General features: G+C 40.7%; 1 protein-coding gene and 1 non-coding gene across 11 annotated transcripts in view; both read left to right on the forward strand.

Moving 5' to 3' along the window:
• Positions 1-20,508, forward strand: part of Etl4 (enhancer trap locus 4) — a 900,329-nt gene that overhangs the window by 362,374 nt on the left and 517,447 nt on the right. For 8 of the 10 annotated variants that reach the window (XM_006497408.4, XM_006497426.3, XM_006497414.3 and 5 more), the window contains exon 3: positions 17,314-17,461. In XM_006497408.4, coding sequence (XP_006497471.1) covers positions 17,427-17,461 — 35 coding nt within the window. In that variant the 5' untranslated portion in view covers positions 17,314-17,426. Of the gene's footprint in view, positions 1-17,313; positions 17,462-20,508 lie in introns of those variants that run through there. The other 2 variants (NM_001081006.1, XM_011238967.3) reach the window with 2 other exon arrangements.
• Positions 7,939-8,045, forward strand: Gm23970. The gene has a single exon (XR_003954150.1). It is a non-coding gene; the product is annotated as a U6 spliceosomal RNA (small nuclear RNA).

Consider the following 20,508-nt stretch of genomic DNA (forward strand, 5'->3'; position numbering starts at 1 on the left):
AACTGGCTCACCTCATGACATAACAGAAGCACAGGGACAGTAAGGGGCTGGAGCCCTCAACATCACCTTTCAAGAGCATCTAATTCTCTTCCACTAAGCTCCAGCTCCTTAGGATCACAGTAGTGCCACAGGCTAGAAACAAGGTATTCAACACATGAAGTGTGTTTGTGATTCAAATACAGGCTTACTTATTTCAAACACATCACTTTATAAATAAAGGAAGAGCTAGCAGGTGAGATAAAGTGACGAATAAAACCAAATTCGCCTCAGAGAAATCAAGTGTGTGAAATGGCAGCCTTCTCTCTTTGTTCAAATTAGGTACAGAACTCAAATTTTCAAGTCTGAAGTCTTGAGTTGATTGAGCCATCACACTAATTGGGTATTTTCCTAATGTCTACTCAAAAGCTGTGCTCTGAAAATGCACATTCTGTGTCCATAGAAAAGTAAAGACCAGATCCTGTTCCTCCAGGGCACCCACATTGTTCTTAACACAAATGCTGCTCACTTTTGTGCTGAGAAGGTTGTCTCCCTGTAGTCTCGTTGGTGCTGGTTGTTCTGTTCTTTTAGGGAGACCATCATCTGTTGAGTATGCATCAGTGGTTTGCATCACTCTGAGCCAAGTGCTTCAGGGAAATAGAAAAGTACAAAACCAGACTTCTAGGGATCTTGCATAGAATTGGAACACATGTCTAAGAGATGGATGAGGACAAGGAGACATGTACCTGAAAGTCTGATATAGAACCTAGATGTACCTTCATATTTTCTCTATATTACACACGTAAAATGTGAATGGGTTTTAAATATAAATATATGGATAGACTAATATGTACCTAAACGTATATGTGTGTGAGTGCACACATATTAATATGAAAGTATGCCACTATTACAGGCCTATAAGGGAGAAAGAAAGCTACATTCTAGGGAAGGGGGTAGCATACATATGCACTTGACATTGGTAATACCCACCATATACTCCATCATTAGACAGGAAACGAATCTGTTGAGAGCAGGGCGGTTCATGGCAGGGGACAATTGGTTAGATATATTTTAGGTGAACAATAATACCAGGCTGAGCCCTTATGCTTATTAATTTACCAGAACAATCTGACTCATTAGCATCTGTGGTGGTTTAAATAAGAATGACCCACATAGGCTCAGATACTTGAATGCTTGGTTCCCAGTTGGTGGAACATTTGGGAAGGATTAGGAGGCCTTGTTGGAAGAGCTATATCACTGGGGACGAGTGCTGATGTTTCAAAAGTCCACACTATTCCCAGGTAAGTTTCTTTTCTCTGCCTTGTGTCTGTGAATCAACCTTAAGCTCTCAGCTGCTGCTCCAGCAACATGCCTGCTTGACTTTTACCATGTTTCCCAGTATATTGTTGCTGGACTTTAGCTCTCTAAAACCAAGAACACTGAATTAAGTGCTTTCATTAATAAGTTGACTTGGTCATGTTTTGCCATGGCAGTAACTCAGACATGATCCTATGATTAAGTGAATTCTTCATGGTAGAAAGTAGAGAAGATAAATTGCCCATTGACCCATTAAAATGACACAGAGCCGAGTTATTACCAAAATCCACCCTCAGCTTACATTGCTTTTCTAACTCTGCTTTATGAAGAAGTCTGTTCCAAAGACAGCACAGAAACAGCTAGAGTGTTTGGGGTTTGATCCTTATATGAATTTGTATGCCTTCTCTTTATTCTTCTCTCGCTGTGAAAACTACTTTGGCCAAAATGGACTAAGAAACACACTTGACAAAGGAAATCCTCTCTCGGTGGAGGATATGAAAATGGATCTCATGGAGCCACTAAGAAATAGAAATATCAAGGTTGGAACCTCCAGTCAGTGTACCACTCTGTCATGTGACTGATCCTGCCTGGCCCTGGGATAACCTTGAAAGATCATAAGTATCGCCTGAGAGGAATAGGAAAGGGAGGTGAGAGTGATCAGACAAAGTCACTGAAAGATGTGGCTTCAGCTGTGTACTGATCTAATGTTAACCACCCACTAGGATCAAAGAAGAACATTCTATATGTAAGGTATGCTTAGCATCAAGCAAGGCCAAGGCAACAACTTCCATCCTTATTGGAGATCTCCATGCAATGTGAGAAAGAGCATGCTCAACAAGGATGTTAGAAGAACTTTAGCTGTCATGATATGAAGGAAAAGCTTGATCAAGGCCACTATTGCCCCAACACCGTGAAGTTAGCCATCTTTATTAGCTTCTGAAAATGGATGTGGACAGTTTGGTTTGTGGCAGAGTCAGGTGGTATAGCCCTCTCTACTGAGCTCAAAATTCTAGCAGGGACATAAATTTAGTGCAAGAGGACCAACAAAATCTAGACCAACCTTGCCTACATTGCAGGACAATGGAATAAATGGTGTCCTAAGAGTCTCATGTCACCCTTCTTTGCTTGCATGTCATTTAAGATCTGCTAGCAGTCATTTTCCTCCGATGGACCTAGGTCTTCCTTATATTCTAGTATGTGCAAGCTCAAAACATAGGAAACCCCAAAAATTCTGATAAGGTGACCTCTTCTCTCTTCTATGAAATTCCCCAGCCCACACCCCAGTGAGAACTGCCACTAGACATGTCATTTCAGACTCTCCCAATCAGGTTTGTCCATCTATAACCCACCTCTTCTGTGTGCTGAGAAGGCCATATCTTCTGTGTCCTGAGAAGGGCATATCTTCTGTATGCTGAGAAGGGCATATCTGCTGTGTGCTGAGAAGGGCATGTCTTCTGTGTGCTGAGAAGGGCATGTCTTCTGTGTGCTGAGAAGGGCATATATTCTGTGTGCTGAGAAGGGCATATCCTCTGTGTGCTGAGAAGGGCATATCCTCTGTGTGCTGAGAAGGGCATATCCTCTGTGTGCTGAGAAGGGCATATCCTCTGTGTGCTGAGAAGGGCATATCCTCTGTGTGCTGAGAAGGGCATATCCTCTGTGTGCTGAGAAGGGCATATCTTCTGTGTGCTGAGAAGGGCATGTCTTCTGTGTGCTGAGAAGGGCATGTCTTCTGTGTGCTGAGAAGGGCATATCCTCTGAGTCTTCGCAATCCCAGTTTGTCTCAGAAGCTTCCGGAGAATTAAGAAATGATCCTGAAATTCAAGCCTCTCCTGTGTCTCCCTGCACAACGCAGAGACATAGACAGCAAGTCTCACCAATCTTCAGCTCATGGGTGAAGGAAAGAGAAGATTTGTGAGCTATAAGTTACCACTGGTCTAACCTAGCAGTGAGTGGGACACCTTCCTGACCTATTAGGATTTTGTAATTCATTTTATTTTAATCCATTTCTTGATTTCTAAGCCATAAATTCAATGCTTCAAAGCTAATGACTTCAATGACCTTTGACTTTTCATTTGACCCCCATTTTTAGCATCAAGGTTGAGGTGCTAATGTGTGTGAGTCTGAGATGGGTTAGATGACTGTGGGTGAAAGTCATCAAGTACAGTTGACACACTCACATTATTAGTTCTTAGGGCAACTCCATGCCAGTGAGCCTGTGGAGAAAACCTCATTGGAATCTTGACATCCTTCTTATAAGTAACTTGCCTTCTTCCCTGATACTCAAGTCATGCCCTGGACAAATAACACCGATAGGAGGACATCTGAATGTTGAGGAAAATGAGTTTCTGCTGTTCTACATCCATATACCACTGCCTAAACCAAGTTCACATCCAGGCTTGGTACTCAGATTAAGAGAAATTCCAGAGCACAGTTAAACATGGCACCACCAGGGGGCAGTATAAAGTTGTGTCCACTAATCATTTGACCAAAGTAAAATTCAAACCTCACAGCCTGTCTTGCAGGAGACCCTCATTAAAGCCCATAGACACCATTGGTACTTCCAAACAGTAGAGAAAGCTCATTAAAGCCCATAGACAGCATTCGTACTTCCAAACAGTAGAGAAAGTTAGTAGCTCTGGAGACCACCACACTCCATTCATTGCAACACAGATTTCCTCCTCGACCAAATTCAGTTCCAAAGGAGCCTGCCCTCGTTTATTTGTTTACTTTTATTTATTGTCTAAGATGACTAAATAGATGATTTCTAACTATGTAATATCCCTGTCCTAAGCTATAAAATTTTTAAGCAAAATTTTGATTTTCTGTTTCAGAATTCTGCCTCTAATCTGTATTATTATTTTTAAAGGTACCCAGGGGCAACAGGGACACAGTGACAGCCACATGACTTTTGTTCAGTTCTTGCCATGTATCAAGCCTTTGGAAACAGGGGTCCAGAGGTAATTCCGGGATTCTGTGAGCTTACAATCCTCCAGGGACCCTAAGAAATGACAGAGAAGTCAATGCCCCGGTCCTTGGAAGCCCAGCAAGGAAAGACCTAGTCAGCTTCAAACATGGGAAAAAGAAACCATAGAATTGTTTTTGCAAACAGGCGCAGCTCTTGTAAGCTAATGTCCTCAGGATCTCTGGATTTGGGGTGAAAGCCTGAGTCAGTTTTCTACTTTGTCAGTTCCATCACTGTCGAGTAGGGCATGGCATGTGCTTATCACAAGAGCAGTGCAGTCTGAGTTAATGACTGCCCATTAGGAAGAAAGATGTTCCCCTTGTGCTAGAATTTTCATAACTTCCTTAATATTTTCTCTGGGTGATTTCACAAATAGATGCAACATGAGGGTAGACACAAGTGAGCAACCAAGGTAGACATGCTGAGAAGTTTAGAAGAGTGTTAACTGTTTAGACTGAAGCAGCAATGCAATGATGTCACCATGTTATGAACCAGGCACTGCCTCCTTATCTAATGTGCCCGTATTCTAATTTATTCTAGTTAGCTAAACAGAAAAACAGCCCATATTTTTTGGAAAGGTTTAGGTAGGCATTTGCAGACTTTGAATCCTGATTCGTGGTTTGTTATTGACTTTGGAAAAGTCATTAAAGCTCTTGTTTCTTATTTCTCTTGAGTAAAATAAAAGCCATAAAATGGACCATCTCCGTGGGATGCTGAGATGAATGTCAGGAATGAAAGAAATAGAAATATATTTCACAAATGCAGATTAGAATTGAAATGCTGAAGCTGAGCCCCAGCAAAGAGCCAGGCATCCGGTCTTACAGAGGAGTAGCATGACCCTCTGACCACTTCCATCTTCAGTGTATTTATGCAAACCCCAAGGACATCATCCAGACACTGTCAGCTTTAAACCAAGCTGACACACAGTCTTTACAGGCAAGGAGGAAATAACATGTTCTTTTTGTATTCTTCAGGATGAGGGGATAGCTAAAGTTCATCAAACTGATGATGAAAACGAGGGGTTTAGAGACAAAAGGAGCAGCCTGGATTTATTACATAGGAAGAAAGTCGTGTCCCTGTGTGTGAAGGGAAACACTGTAAGCACGAGTCCTCTGTAGTCTCCATAACATGAAAGCAAAAGTTAGTCTGCTTGTGTTTATTTATTGACACAGAGTTTCACTGTGTAGCCCTGGCCAGCCTGGAACTTGCTATGTAGACCATGCTCGTCTTGAATTCATAGAGATCCTCACCTCCACCTTTCTCTGCCAGAATTAAGGCCATGACCCATCACTCCTGGCCAGCTAATTTATAATGTAATGTACACTAACACCTGTCGTAGTGCCCAGCCAAGTGGCCATAAAGCAAATAATTCGTTAAAATCATGGTGGAGCTGTATCAGGTGGTTGGCTTGAAACTGCTAATCATAAAAACAAAAGTCCTTTAAAAACTGCATATACTGTAAAGTTCCATTATAAAATAATCACAATATAGAGATAATTCATTTTAAATCTCAACTCATGACAACATTTTAAAAATTTTCAAGAGTGAGCTAGTTATGGAGGCACATGCTGATAGCATGCACTGAAGAGGCAGAGACAGGACGATTACAGATTTGAGGTAAGTCTGAACTAACTTGTAGGGGCTTGGGAGATGAAATAACAGATAAAAAAACATTTGCTGAACACACAGGAGGACTAGTTTGACTCCCCAGCACCAATGTAAATGTCAGATGGTCTTGGCAGGATGCCTGTAGTCCCAGCCTGTAGAAGATAGAGATGGGGTCCCCCCAACAAGCTGTCCGGCACAGCTGGCTGAATTGGCAAGCTCTAAATTCCAGTGCAGAGAAAGTAAGGAAGACACCAGACAACCTCTGGCACCCTCCTTGTATATGTATGTGCCAATGGGTTTGCAAACACACACACATACATACATGCACGGATATGACAAATGTGTACTAAGGTCAACAAAATAATTTTTCGAGACTAGGACTCTGTCAATGTGAATTTTAACTTTGATGTGTGTTGTGTCTAGAGGCCAGGCTTTACCCCAAGCCTGAGTGCACAGAAAGTAATGGCAGTTACAACATAGTATTTCAGCTTAACTGAAGGCAAGATTTGATGCCAATGAACGAGAACCCCAGTTACTCCTTAGAAGCCCAGGCTGTCTGAGACCTGAAAAACAGCAGAGTCCAAGGCTCTTTCACGATAGAGAAGCTATGTTTGAGGCTCCTATCAAATCATATAGTTCTACTGTGAAACAAAAACAAATAAAAAGTGCCTGGGCTGTCTCTGTTTGCAGAAAGTGTATATTCTCCCAGATTACCGTAAGTCCCCAAAAGCGATTGTGAAGAGGAAAATAAAAAAGATTACCACTCAGTAGAAAACACTAGATTAAAGAAAGCTATTTCAATAGCTGTATTTGTTGGTTTGAACCCACATTCAATAAAGACCTTTACTAATCATCTCTTTTAGCTACTTTGGATAACTCATATCTGATGAAAAATAATACCTGAAATCTTGGGTGAAGTGCAGGTTGCTCTCCTATGTAATTAACTTGTTTGGAAGTTCATATTTACTGCAAAAAATCATTTGTGGTGGGTAGTGACAAAGAGAAGCACAGGCTGGATGGCTGCAGGAGGACATTTGCTGAATGAGACACCTCTGCCATACCTCTTTTCCTCAATGGAATTCACGTATATATTTACACGGAAGTCCACATACACAGAGTTACCAGTTTCAAACCCTTGGTTGTCTGATGCCATTTTGGTGGTGGTCTACACTCAGAAGAAAGTAAAGCTTCAGCTATCAGCAGCCATGGGTCTTCCTCCAAGGACTGTGTTTGGGGGCCCAGTTTCTCTTTCAACCTTGTTTTATGCTCACAATAGTAAGGGATATGGGGAAAGCATCGTGGGCTCGAACCTGGAGTGGATTCTTACTTGGGAATATTGGCTGCAGGTGTTTACAGCTCCCTGGAGCTGGAAGAGAAGGGGACAAGGTTGTTTTCTTTTCTAAAAACAGCCTCTCTCCCCATATTCTGGAACCTGTTCATGTCATTGCCCCTGGAACGTCTTTCTAGCGATTTCTATTGTTTCTGTTTTTATTTTCCTTTCCTTTCTTTCAAACATGAGTAAAATCATGTACATTTTAAAAGAAAGGGGTAAAAGGTTCAAAAGAGGTCAAAGACCTCAAATGCAGTCTTCCCCAGGAATCTTTATCTCCTAGTGATGTATTTGGCTTTCATGAACCTTATGGCTGGACTCTATCCCTGAATTATCCTTATTTCCCAAAATGTAATTCAATGAAATTAAATGTTGGTGCAGAAAAGAATCGCAGGAGATTTTCTGGTCTTTAAAATCTCGGGCACTCTGTGACCATGTGTGTTTTCCCCCAAACAATTGTTTTTAGCCCCCCCCCCCTTTCTCTTCCATCTCTCTCTGGGGCCCAGTGCCAATGTGAGCACAAGCAAGGCCAGTGGAGAGTGGCAATGTTGCAGTTTCTGGAGTGAATCTCTGTGTTGTAGACAAAGTGTCTATAGCCTGGGTTTTAGAAAGAGAAAGCTGGGCCTTGGAATAAATCTTCAAGGATTTCTGCACATTCTCGGGTCCTTCCACCATGTGGGACACTTAAACACTATTTGCTTTCTTAAGACACTCCGCTCTGATTTTAATTATAAACAACAAGGGGGTGCTTGCTTCAGCAGCACATACACTAAAATTGGAACAATACAGAAAAAATTAACATGACCCCTGCACAAGAATGACAAGCAAATGCATGAAGCATTCCATATTCTTTAGACCATTGGGACTCTGAGAGACTGAACCACCAACCAAAGAATATACACAGGCTGTACCTAAGCCTTCCCACACATATGGAGCAGATGTGCAGCTTGGTCTTCATGTGGGTCCTGAACAACTGTAATGGGGGCTATCCTAAAAACTATTGCCCAAATGTGGATATGTTCTTCTAGCGGTGATGCCTTGTTTAGCCTCAGTGAGAGCGGATGCACATACCCTTCCAGACTTGATGTGCCAGGTTGGGGGATGCCCATGGGGGTCCCCACCCACTCAGAGGAGAAGAGGAGGGGGAATAGAGGAAGGATTGTGAGAGGGGGGTGATCAGGAAGGGGACAGTAAGTGGGATGTAAAGTAAATAAGAAAAGAAACTAATAAATAAAAATTAAATAAATAAAATGACAACCAGGTTAGATACAGAATAAATATATAAAAAATGATAAAGAATAACAAAGAGAGTATAAGAATCTGAAAGTATAAGCTATTGATTAAATCACACTAAAACACTAAAAACAATCTACAGATTATGCAGGCCAGCTAATTGTTCAGTTTTCCAATTTGTAAGCTATTCATACACTGACATTCTAATTTTTAATCACTATCTTATAACTACACATATAAGAAAGTTTGACTGTAGCTCAGATAATAATAGAATTTAAATGTCTGGTTTGTTAAATTGATAAATACATAGTTATTAGATAAAGTAGAGAAAATAGTATAACAAGTGAAAATTTCACTTAGCATCTAAAAGATGAAATTAATTTTAAGAGTAGATTAGTTGCTATCACTAGGTAAGAATTTTGACACATTTCTATTTTAGAGCTTCTTGAGTTGACTTCATGTAATAAGTGGTAGTGGATATCAACAAATCATTTCATATTCTTTAAGAATTTTCTTAAGTAATTCATGCATTTTCTTGAATTGTACAATGATTTCTCAATAAAATCCATTCACCAATAACTGTAAATAAATGAATAAATGAGTAAATAAAAAATAAATGACAAAGGAGAATGAGTTAGCGGAGTCTGACACATTCAAAAGGTCTTATCATTCTCATCTTTTCTGTGTGGACAAACCAAGCGCTGCAAAGAGAGCTTTGCATGCATTGAGAATATTTTTATTATGTGAGCAAAGACAGAAGCATGATTCTAAGGAAGAGAGGCTAATGATTTTTTTTTTTTAGTAACTGGAAACCAAATGTAAGTTCCAGAGTTAGTATCTTGCTATGATTTTTTGTTTAAATAGTGCAAATGTTTCCAAGCAGATTGGGAGGCACTGATAAAGTTACAGTCCACTAGCACATTTAGATACATTTCTTTTTTAAAGATTCCAAACTGAACTTCTTTCCTTGGGATAGTTTTAGCTTCCTATTTTTGAGACTAACACCTTCACTAAAATAACCATTCATTCTTCCTACCCACAAATGCTGAGCAATTGAGAAAGATGCACTGTACCACATCTTAAGGGGAAAATGCAGAAGGGAAGGGGGTGGAAGCAGCTGTGCCCTTTCTAGTGACTGACAACTGTAGTCTGCTACTTGATTTCTATGGGAAGACTCAGAGAACAGATTGACGGCTGTGTGTTTGCCCCAGGTAGTGTTCCTAATTTCGAGTAACATACTGTGGTTTGGCCTAGGAGACTGTGGGCTCACAGACTGCCTGTACCTGAGGGTAGCAACAGAACTAGATTGGCTGTGGAAATGAAGAAACGGGTAGAGTATGGGCAGAGCATGTTTCTCTGCTGCCCATCACTACAAGATACTCTCAACTATAGCCACCACTCAGCCCCACTGTCTTTGCACCATTCCCTCAGTACTTGGAGTAGAGCCAAGTTAGGCACCTGGACATTGCCCACCAAAGAGGCAGCCATGTAGGGTTCGGGGGGCACAGAGTTGACCCCCATTTAGCTTCCTTCAATTGTGAGATGCTGGAGCAGGTCTCTACAATGAAGAGAATTCTCCACTAATGGAAAGTAATTTTGAATGGTGGATCAACCCCCATATTCATTATAGAGGGGAAAATATTAAAATATTACAGTAATGAAAATTCATATGCTCTTTGTTAACTTATTAAGATTACTACAGAGCTCACAGCATTGCTGTAAGGATGCTTAATATCTTCTAATACTCTCTAGTGTTTTGCAGTTTTAAAACTCAGTTCAGGGAAAGTACGTGTCGTAGTCATTTTTCCTGTTGCTATGATTAAATTATCTGACAAAAGCAACTTAAGGGAGAAGGGGTTGATTTATTTCGCTCACAATTCAGATTATACTGCATTGCACTGGGCAAGTTGAAGTAGATGAAAGCAGCTGTTCCCATTCTGTCTAGGGCCAGAAGGAAAGAGCAGGAAAAGCATCTTGTTGCTCAGTTTTCTTTCTCTATTTCTACAATTAAAAATCCTAGTCAAGGAAAAGTGCTGTCCACCATGGGTGGGTCTCCCCCAACCTTAATTAACATAATCAACATAATCCCCTACAGGAGTAATCCAAGGCCTGTTTCCTGCCTCTGGATTCTGTCAGGCTGACAATTAGCACTCACCATCACAGTGTACTGTTTAACATGTAATGTCAAGTGTCGAGGAATGCAACATGCAGGTTGGTGACTGTTCTAGTTTGCTTTCTATTGCTGTGATGAGATATTCTGACCAAAAGCAACTTGAAGAGAAAGGGATTTATTTGACTTATACTTCCTGGTCACAACCAATCTTTGAAGGATGGCAAAAGCAGAACCCAGAGAGGAATGCTGGCAGAACCCAGAGAGGATGCTGGCTTGCTCGCTCTGCTCACAGAGGTGGTCACAGACCAGTCTCATCTGGACAATTCTTCAAGTGAGATTCCTTCTTCCCAGGTGACTCTAGGTTGTATCAAGTTGCCAACAATAACTAATCAATATGGAACCAGCTCTATGCTATGTAGTATATTGGGAGCTCAGTTAACTCTCAAACACCAGAAGACTATAATATGTTAGTGATTTTGCTGTCAAGGTCAAAATATTTGAATTAAAATTTTACCTTATTTATAATTTAAATAATATAGGTCAGTTGAGAGAATGGAATCATTATCAGTCATCTTTACTTAACAAATGGCATTACTTAAAATACTTAAAATTTCTTCTCCAACCCCTTCCTTTGTTTGTTTAGCATGCTTAGCATAATAATGTTGGTGAGAGAAAAGTAATTCAATGGATTTTTGTTGAATGGATGATTTAACTATATAATAAGTTTTACTTTTTGTATTAAAAAAAATAACTACAACATATTTTCTCACCAGAAGAGCTCATATTCTAGTGGAGACTATAAGTGGAAAGCACGTGCTTTCATAGGCATATGCTATAAGTGATGTGAACTGGACATTTAGACTTATTACCGTATGATAAGTCATTTACCGCATGGGTCACAAATACGTCTTCAGTGAGCAAGACAACTAAATGGCAAAGGAATGTTGTTATGGCCATCATTATCAGCTCCACTTTGTAGATGAGAGAACTGAATCTGTGAGTGGTCATCTGGCTTGCTCAGACCTGCCATGGATAAAGTGGTAACCTAAATACCAGGATCCTGAAGAACAGAGTGATTGCTGGGTGTGTGGTGGAGAAACGCTCCAGGATGTAAGAAACACGAGTGGACCCATGATGGGATGATGCTCTAAGTTCATCCTGTTGCTATGATAAAACACTTTGACCCACAGCCATTTAAAGGAGGAAAGGACTTGGTTCAGACTACACTTCCAGGTAGGAGTCCATCACTGAGGGATGGCAGAGCAAGAGCCATGAAGGATAACTGCTTCCCTGCCTGCTTTCTGGCTTTCTCACAGGCTAGCCTATAGCCCTCTATCTAGGGATGTTGCTGCCTACAGTGGGCTGGGATCTCCCACACCAATCATCATTCAAAGCAATCTATTACAGGCGTGGCCATAGGCCAATCTGATCTGGGAAATCTCCTGAGACTCCCTTTGATGACTCTGTGCTGTGCTGTGTCAAGTTGACAGCCAAAGTTAGTTGAGACAGATGATGTCTAAATTCAGGCCTGGTTGTCTCAGAAAGACATTCTTAGTCACTACATTCCATTGCTCTTTAGCAAGGATGAATTGGCTGTGGTCTAGCAGGAGAAAACCTGCTGCTCTGAGTCGCTCAAAGCTGTGTAGAGATATTTTTTTTTTAAGACACTGACATTTAAGATGAAGAGTCTGCTAAGCAAGCCAAAAAATATAAATGAAGGGGGCTTTTAACTCTATGGTTCTCCTTGATGCTCCTCCCTATAGCTTTCAGTCAATCTCATATTCACTCAAAGTTACACACACACAAACACACACACACACACACACACACACACACACACACACACACACACACACACACACATTCTTAATCTCTTCTGTCCCTGGAGCTCAGCTCAGACCAGCTCTAGGTCACATGCCTTTCTAGATTGCACCACCTCTGGCCAGCCACTGGGGCACATTGCTGAACCAACAAAGACAGCTTGCCCCTCTCCTAGGCTGGAGTATTCTTGTTGTGCCAGCCCTCCCTCGTGGACCACCCTGATGCTCTAGAGATGGGGAACTGTCTGCTAGCTCTGACCACCATCTTTGCCTTCATCAAACCAGTAATGACTAGCAAAAGTCTAAAGTGATGTATTTAGGAGGAACTATGTTTTTAAATTCTCTCCTTTTTATGTTCTTTCAATAACTTGGATGGGTGGTGGTGTTTGGTTGGTTGGTTTGCTTTTCTCAAGTAGTGTCTCATGAGCAAAAGGCTGGCCTCAAATTTTTTATATAGCTGGGGATGCTCTTAAACTCCTGATCCTCCAAACTGGAATGAGAGCCATACTTAAACCTTAAGTAGTATTTCTTTTACTCTAAACATTATTCACTACTTCGTATTTGGGAAAACTTGCGTGTTTTGTTCTTTTATTTCTATCTAATTTGAGGAACAAGGTTACATAACTTGGGAAAGATTGTTATAAAAATAGATTAGCTTAGATGTCCATCAATGGGCCCATGCATAGGATATAGAGAATGTTGCCTATATTCATTATAGTTTTATTCAACCATATACATGAATGAATTATGTCATTTTCAAGACAGTGGATAAAACTGGAGACCACTGGATAAGTGTATAACAAGAAAACAAAAATGAGAGTATTTTAGAAGAGGGGGAACAGTGGAAGGAAAGGGGGAAAGATGGCAATGGAGAGCCAAAGGATGTGATATGCTTGAATGAATATATTATGAAACCCATTAAACATATAACTAATACACAATTTTTTTTTTTTTGGTTTTTCGAGACAGGGTTTCTCTGTGTAGCCTTGGCTGTCCTGTAACTCACTCTGTAGACCAGGCTGGCCTCAAACTGAGAAATCTGCCTGTATATGCCTCCAAAGTGCTGGGATTAAAGGTGTGTGCCACCACTGCCCGGCCAATGGTATCATTTTTAAAGGTGAATTTTACAACTGCTTTTCCCATAAAGATTATGTTGTCATGGGATAACATTCTAATGGCTGGCTTGTTGTTTTGAATCACAGGCTATTTCAGTAATTTGGCTAATACAGTAATTTGCAATTTAAAAATTCATTAATTTATACTCGGTAGTTGCATAGTTCTTTTATTTCGAGATTGTCTGGTTTGTTAACAATAATTTAGAGTTCTGTTGACTTGTTAATATGTATCAACTTTCTCTCTCAATCCCATAAACTGGGTGACAATATTCAAACCATTTCAGGCTCTTTAGTTTTATTTAAAGAAAAGGGGGGGGGTTGTTGTCGCTTTGGGGGTTTTGTTGTTGTTATTGGTTGGTTGATTTGGTTTTGTTTTTTGTTTGTTTAAACCAAGTGCTTTACCTAAGTTCTTTAAACAACTGAATATGCATGGCACATGTTCTTAGTCACACATTCAAACACAACCTTTTGTGGGCTTCTACTTGACCATATTTAGTAACATAACCAAAGTTACCCCTGTTTAGATAAAATTTAATAAAACTGTATTGGGAAATTATTGTGCTTCTCAATTCTGTGCCCCAGTGAGTCTGAATTCTCCAGAATTGATTTACAGAATTATATCATAAAGGTAATTAAACAATGGGTTATAATTATTAATTACTTCATAATAAATCCCAGTAACAAGCAAATAATTAAGGCATGCATTTCCCTGTGCTTTTTCACAGTGCCTGTTTTGTACACACAATGTGGCTGCTGTATATACACAGAGTACCTGCTGTATACACACAGAGTGCCTGCTGGGGACACACAGCTTATCTGCTGTCTCCCATCTTACATTTCATGTTGTTCTTCTTCCTCTCATGCAGTGGCTTATGCAAGTGGGGTGAAGAAGAACATAACATTGAGGGTAAAAGACACTTATACCAATCTTTGGAACAGAAGGGAAGTGGACAGATCCTGTGGGGAAGCAGGTGGAGTTGTGACCTGTGGAATCAATGCAGGCTAGGGCCTTGTGTGGAGTCATGGGAGTTTAGGGTAGTCACAGCCAATGACAAAACTTAAGGAAAAAGAAAGGTAGGAATAGCTCAGGATTATTTGTGTCATGCACACAACATCTAACTCTTACCAACACTAATACACAGAAGCTGCTGAGACACTATGCCAGGAGGGTGTAGATTTGGGTTTGAGACCAGGCTTTGACTCTTAACAATGTATCTTTGAACAATGTGTTTCATCCACATGAGTTCAGCAGACTCAGCTGCAAAATAACACTAACATTGCTTAGCCAGTAGGGTTACAGCAAGGATGTGGGCAGGAAGCAATGCCTGACAAATCATAGTTACTGCCTTATGTTGGTGTGTATTTTATTTTTAAGTCTCACTCTCATATCTCTCTGTGTCTCTGTTTCTATCTATCTATCTATCTATCTATCTATCTATCTATCTATCTCTATCTCTCCCTCTCTCTTTCTCCTGTGTGTGTTTCACTTATGTATAAATGTCCATGTGTTTGAGTGTAGTGCTTGTGTGCCACAATGCACATGTGGAGGTCAAGAGACAACATTAGATGTTCATTTTTGTCCTCTTCCTTATTTGAGTTAGAGTCACATATGTTCACTGCTGCATATGACAGATTAGCTGCCCCATAAACTTCCAGAGATTCTCTTGTCTCTGTTTCCCATCTCACTATGGGAGTATTAGGATTGCAGATATGACCTACTTTATGTAGGTTCTGGGGATCTGAACTCCGGTCCTCATGATTACATAGAAAGTGCTCTGTACATTGATCCATTTCTTTAGCCCTTGACACGTAATTTTCAATTACCTATCCCCAGTTAGTTAGGAATCACCAGATTTGACCCTCAAGAATTTTACTGCAAAGATAACCAAGCAATAGTTTGGTATTGTTCCAGTACTAATTTGAAGCAAATCGCTATATTGTAAATATTTTATTAACCATCACTTATTGACATAGTTACACAAACATGTAAGTCGAAAGACACTATAATCTGAAACCTGATCAACTTGGGTTCATATCCTGGCTTCATGATGAACCAAGAGCATAGTTTTCTGACTCTAGAGAGTCTATTGTACTTTGGATCTGGAGTGTCCTCCAAAAGCCCATATGTTAAAGGTTGGTCCCCAGCACTATTGGGAGGTATTGGGAAGTTAAATATTTAGGGGAGGAATTCGCTTAAAGGTAATTTGGAACCTCAGTTCCTCCCCGCTTCCTCTTATTTCCTGGCTGCATAAAGTTAACAAGGGTTAACATGGGGCTTCCTTTGCCATACTCTTCTCATTATGCCCCATAATGCCACCCCAAGCCCAAAACAAGAAGCCATAAACTGAAACCATGAGCCAATATAAACCTTTCCACTTCATAGATTGATCATCTCAGGTATTTTCTCACACTAATGGAAAACTAGCTCATATAAGCAAAAGAGAGACTCAAATTAGGGGAGAATATACAAAAACAAACAAACAAAAAGGAAGTGGAAGTTGATTTGATCAAAATACATTGTCCACACATAGTAAATTCTCAGAGAAAGAATTAAAATACATTAAAATGAAAAGTTAGATATTAAGAAACAAACAGGCAGAAAAGAGTATGCATACAACCTCAAAATGAAGTGGTTGTAGAAACAGCAGTAGAAGCTTGAGCACAGACTGACAAAGCTGATGGTTTGTTCATTGCTCTGTGCTATATTTTATTGATAATGAAGCTAACTAAATCTCTGGGTTCAATGTCTCAGAGTCACACACCTCAGGCTTCCTGACACCTGGGACATTCATCTCTCCTAGACTATACATAGTATATAGACGACCATTTTGACTCCAAAGCCATGCTTTTAATAAATAATTAAATACAAATTTAATGTTTTAAATAATAGTTAATTGAACTCAGTACAATAACTAACTTGAGTTCCATGAGCTAGCCCATATTCTGGAAGTTTGAGTCAAGCCCCAAAAGTGTTTTCCAATTTTGGTCAAGGAGGTCTTTCTTATGGTCGTCCACTATTTCTTTCCACTTGAAATGTGTTTTTCTGGACCCCAAGAGGGATTTATAGCAACAAGTACCCATGGAGAAAGCACTGCTCATCTCAACAGTTGGTCTATTCTGTGTGTACCAGGTTCACTGCCATCAGCAAAATCACCCTAGCTCCTAGTCACATGGAGGTCACTGATGGTAGAGGAAGAATGGAATGTCAGCTTTAGTTTTCAGGGGCTTCCCAATGACCCTAGATATTCCCTACATAGATTTGCTTGCCATCCTCTGCAATAATTTTAAAATGTTTGAGGCTGGACAATTTTATTTAGGCAGAATTCTTTGTGATGATCCACCCTCTGAATTTGTCCACAAGCTCACATCATTTCCCACTTAGCCTGGGATTATATGACTAGCTTAGTCAGAGAATGCAGTCTCTCTGAGTGCTGTGCTCTCTGGGTCATAGAATACAGTTTTTCTGTATGCTGTGCTCTCTGAGGACAGTGCATGGCATTAAGTCACAGGGGACTCAGCTTCTCTGTGTCATTCTGATTCCCAATCAGCCTTTCCTCATGTCCTCTTGCCCTTGACCATAGAAACCTGCTGGTATTTTAAAGGTTGGTCTAGTTTAGTGTGCAGTGTGTTTACCTTGCCTTGTGCTATCCAGCTCATGTTTTGGTTAAAAAACAAAAGATGGAAAACTACCAGTTAAGAGCACTGAGCTTGAATAGCCATGCATATGATTCCAGTATATCCCGTTCCACATACCAGCACTTTTTCAATCAGTCTGAGACTCTAATTATTCACTAAGCAGTTACTGAGTGAAGACTTACAGTCTTGTTTGTATTTTACAGATGGAAATACTGGGATCCTAAGTTTGTAACTGACCATACCATACTCCAGAGACAAAGGTGGAACTGCAGCCCAGGACCCCTGAAAGTCGCCCTCAAAGGATTATACTACTTATATGTCACTCTGTCCTCCACCCTGTTGTCTTCTTAGGTGAGTTCTGACTTTTTACTGAATCATGAGATGAGTGAATGAATTATTAGGCAAAGCAATATTTGTAGAGTGTGGCTTCTGTAACTCTTCCCTGAGCTCAGGGACTAAAATGTCTCAGTCAAACCATGATGCTTTCTTACACATACTCCTGAGATGCAGCTGAATATTGCTTTACCTGTTATTTATTGATCTTGTAGAGGATAGCATGAGCATATGTACAAATTTTCAGGATGGGTATTATGTTATTTGACATTGATATGCCTATCTTTCTGTTCAGACTCTGGCTAGAAGCCATCATAACCTCTATAGAATAAGAAAATACTCAAAGACCATGCATGCTTTCTTTGTCCAAATTGGTCTGCATGAACGGCCTTGCATCTTTAGACCAAAAATGACCTAGTGAAGTTAGCCAGATTCATTCAGCCTGAGCTTTCACCACAAATCCATCAGTTTAATATCATTGGACCCAGAGAAAGGTCACAAAGAGAACAGTTCTTACCATGGTGGCATTCTTATTTAACTTAGTTCTTGGTTTATCCTAAATACTTTCTGCATAGTGGTGCCCCAAATCCCTGAGAGAACAACTTAAAGGCAGAGGGGTTTATTTGGGCTCACAGTTTCATGGGGTTTATTCCCTGGTCACGTAGCTTCACCTTGTACAGAGCAACATGGCATCAGGATATATGACAGAAGACACCTGTTCACTTCCCAATGAACAAGAAGCAGGGGAAAATAGGAAAGAGCCAGGCTCTACCCCCAAAGTTTCCCAAACCTCCCAAAACAGTACCATCAGCTCAGAGCCAGGAGTCCAACAATATGAACTGTGTGGGAATTTCATATTGAAACCCAGTCCGAAAGTCAGACACATCACAGAGCCAGCACACCAGACAGAAGGCAGGTCCTGGATATGAAGTTTTAGGAGTCATTGATAGGAAGCTACTAAGCTGTCCTTCAGCAACTTCAGAAGCAAGAACTTATAGTTTCCAGGTCAGTATCAGCTCTGATACACGAAGTTCCTGGGGTGACCAGGCTTACAAAACAGTGTCTGAGTTGAGAGAGCTAGAGTCTGCTTTGAGTCATCTGGGAAGTTTCAGGGCTGTCGGACTTGATCAGAAAAAGGCCACATGTGAATAAGGGGCTCTATGTACTGAAGCCTAGAGTGACTGGCTCTGTTCACTCTTCCAGAAGCTGCCAGACCTCAGAAATGGAATCGAGAGGGTTCTTCACCCTAGTGATTTACTCTGATTTCCCTTTGTACACATATGGACTCTATTTTCTACTGTCTTTATAAATATTGTTGTGACTGCCTCTGCCAAGCTACCTTTCTCACCCCAGGGAGAAGCCAAAGAGCAGACATTCCCACACCACCTCCCACTCCCTTCCTATTAGATACAACTGCAAGGGACAGGAGCAATTTGGCTAGTCAGAGTGATGTGTGTATGTGAGTCTTTAGAGAGCCAGGCTAAGCTCAGAGTCAGGGGGCTTCAATAAATAACCTGTGTCCCTCTCTGTGTGTGGTTGGGGCTGGAATGCCTTTCTCTTTAGAGTTGTCCAAAGTATCAAAGATCAAAGAGTCAACCATGGCTGGATGTGCTGCTCACTACAAAGCCTCCATTCTCTGTGGGAGGATTCTGGCGAAAGCAGCAGTAATTCTCTCTGGTGACTACTTGCTGATGGTTGGGGTTGGAGGGCTCTCAAAGAATTTACAACTACTTTAAAGGGCTTTTTAAAAAAAAATACAGATGAGAATTCACTTTCAAAGGAACTGAAAACTGGCATCTTTTTGGGTGTGGAATGTGGTAGAAGGGCGAAAAAAGTAAAGAAATTGACCCATTACCACATGGAATGTGGTTTGGGTTGGTCTGGAGGGGGAAGAGTGGCCTGTGTAATTTATACACCGTTGGGAAAGCACTAGAGGCAGCCTTTGATAAGCAGAGCAGAACATATCCAGAGATTTTTTTTTTAATCCCCAACTAGATAATATATTTGAAAAACACACTTTGAACTTAGTTTGCTAGGGTTTGGAGGCAAAAAAGTGTGTTTTGGTTTTCAGTATTATAGATAATCACAATGCACAAAGTGAGAGCTGTTCTCTGTCCCATCCATGTGTGCCTCATGCCTAACAGTTATGTGACATCTTTAATCCTCATAGTTGTGCCAAAGGGGAACGTTTTGTTACCTACCCATTAGAGAACAGGCTCTGCATGGCTGATGTCGTGCTTGCTTCAAGGTCATGCAGTTGTTCAGTGGAAAGCTGAGCATTTGAACAGAGCTCTGGAACAGAGAATATCTGACTACCATTTAGCCTGTGGTTAGTGCTTCTGGCTTCTGTTGCAGTGTCTGGCATTATGGAAGCTGATGGAACTCTTGCTTTCTGAACTTGAGAGTGTCACAGAAATATAACGATGGTTCAGGCTCAACTAGATGATCCCAAGTCCAATATGCCTTGCTCCTCATTGCACTGTATCACGTAAGCATGATGTGGCTTATAGACCTGCTTCATATCACAGGCACATTTTCCATTGGAAAGTGTCCTAAATTGTATGATAAAGAAACCATGTTAAGTGGGCTAGAGAGATACCTCAGTGGTTAAAAGCACTGGCTACTAATCCACAGGACCCAAGTTTGATTTCCAGAACCCATTTGGCAGCTCGTAACCATCTATAACTCCAATTCTAAGAAACCTGATGCCTTCTTCTGGCTTCTGTGGACACTGGCATATATGCAGGCAAAACATCCATGCAAATAAAATTAAAGAAAGCCTGTTTAGGTAAACACTTGATAATCCCATTACCTCTGAAAGGGCCTCTTGTTGGACAGTGTTGAAATTGCATGCAACATATAAAATTCTTTCACTGAAAGAAGCATCCAAACAGTGAACCCGGATGTCTGTGTGAGTGGCCTGTTCCTGTGGCCATTTTGGGTGGTGAGAGATAATCAGTCATTTCCTCTACAACACAGAACATAAGTAGGTCCTCCCTCTGGTATTCTCTGCACGGTGTTAGAAACCAATGTCTATGAGTGACGCTCGGCAGTGGTAGCCAAAA

Source organism: Mus musculus, chromosome 2, assembly GCF_000001635.26.
Source record: "Mus musculus strain C57BL/6J chromosome 2, GRCm38.p6 C57BL/6J".
NCBI lineage: Eukaryota > Metazoa > Chordata > Mammalia > Rodentia > Muridae > Mus > Mus musculus.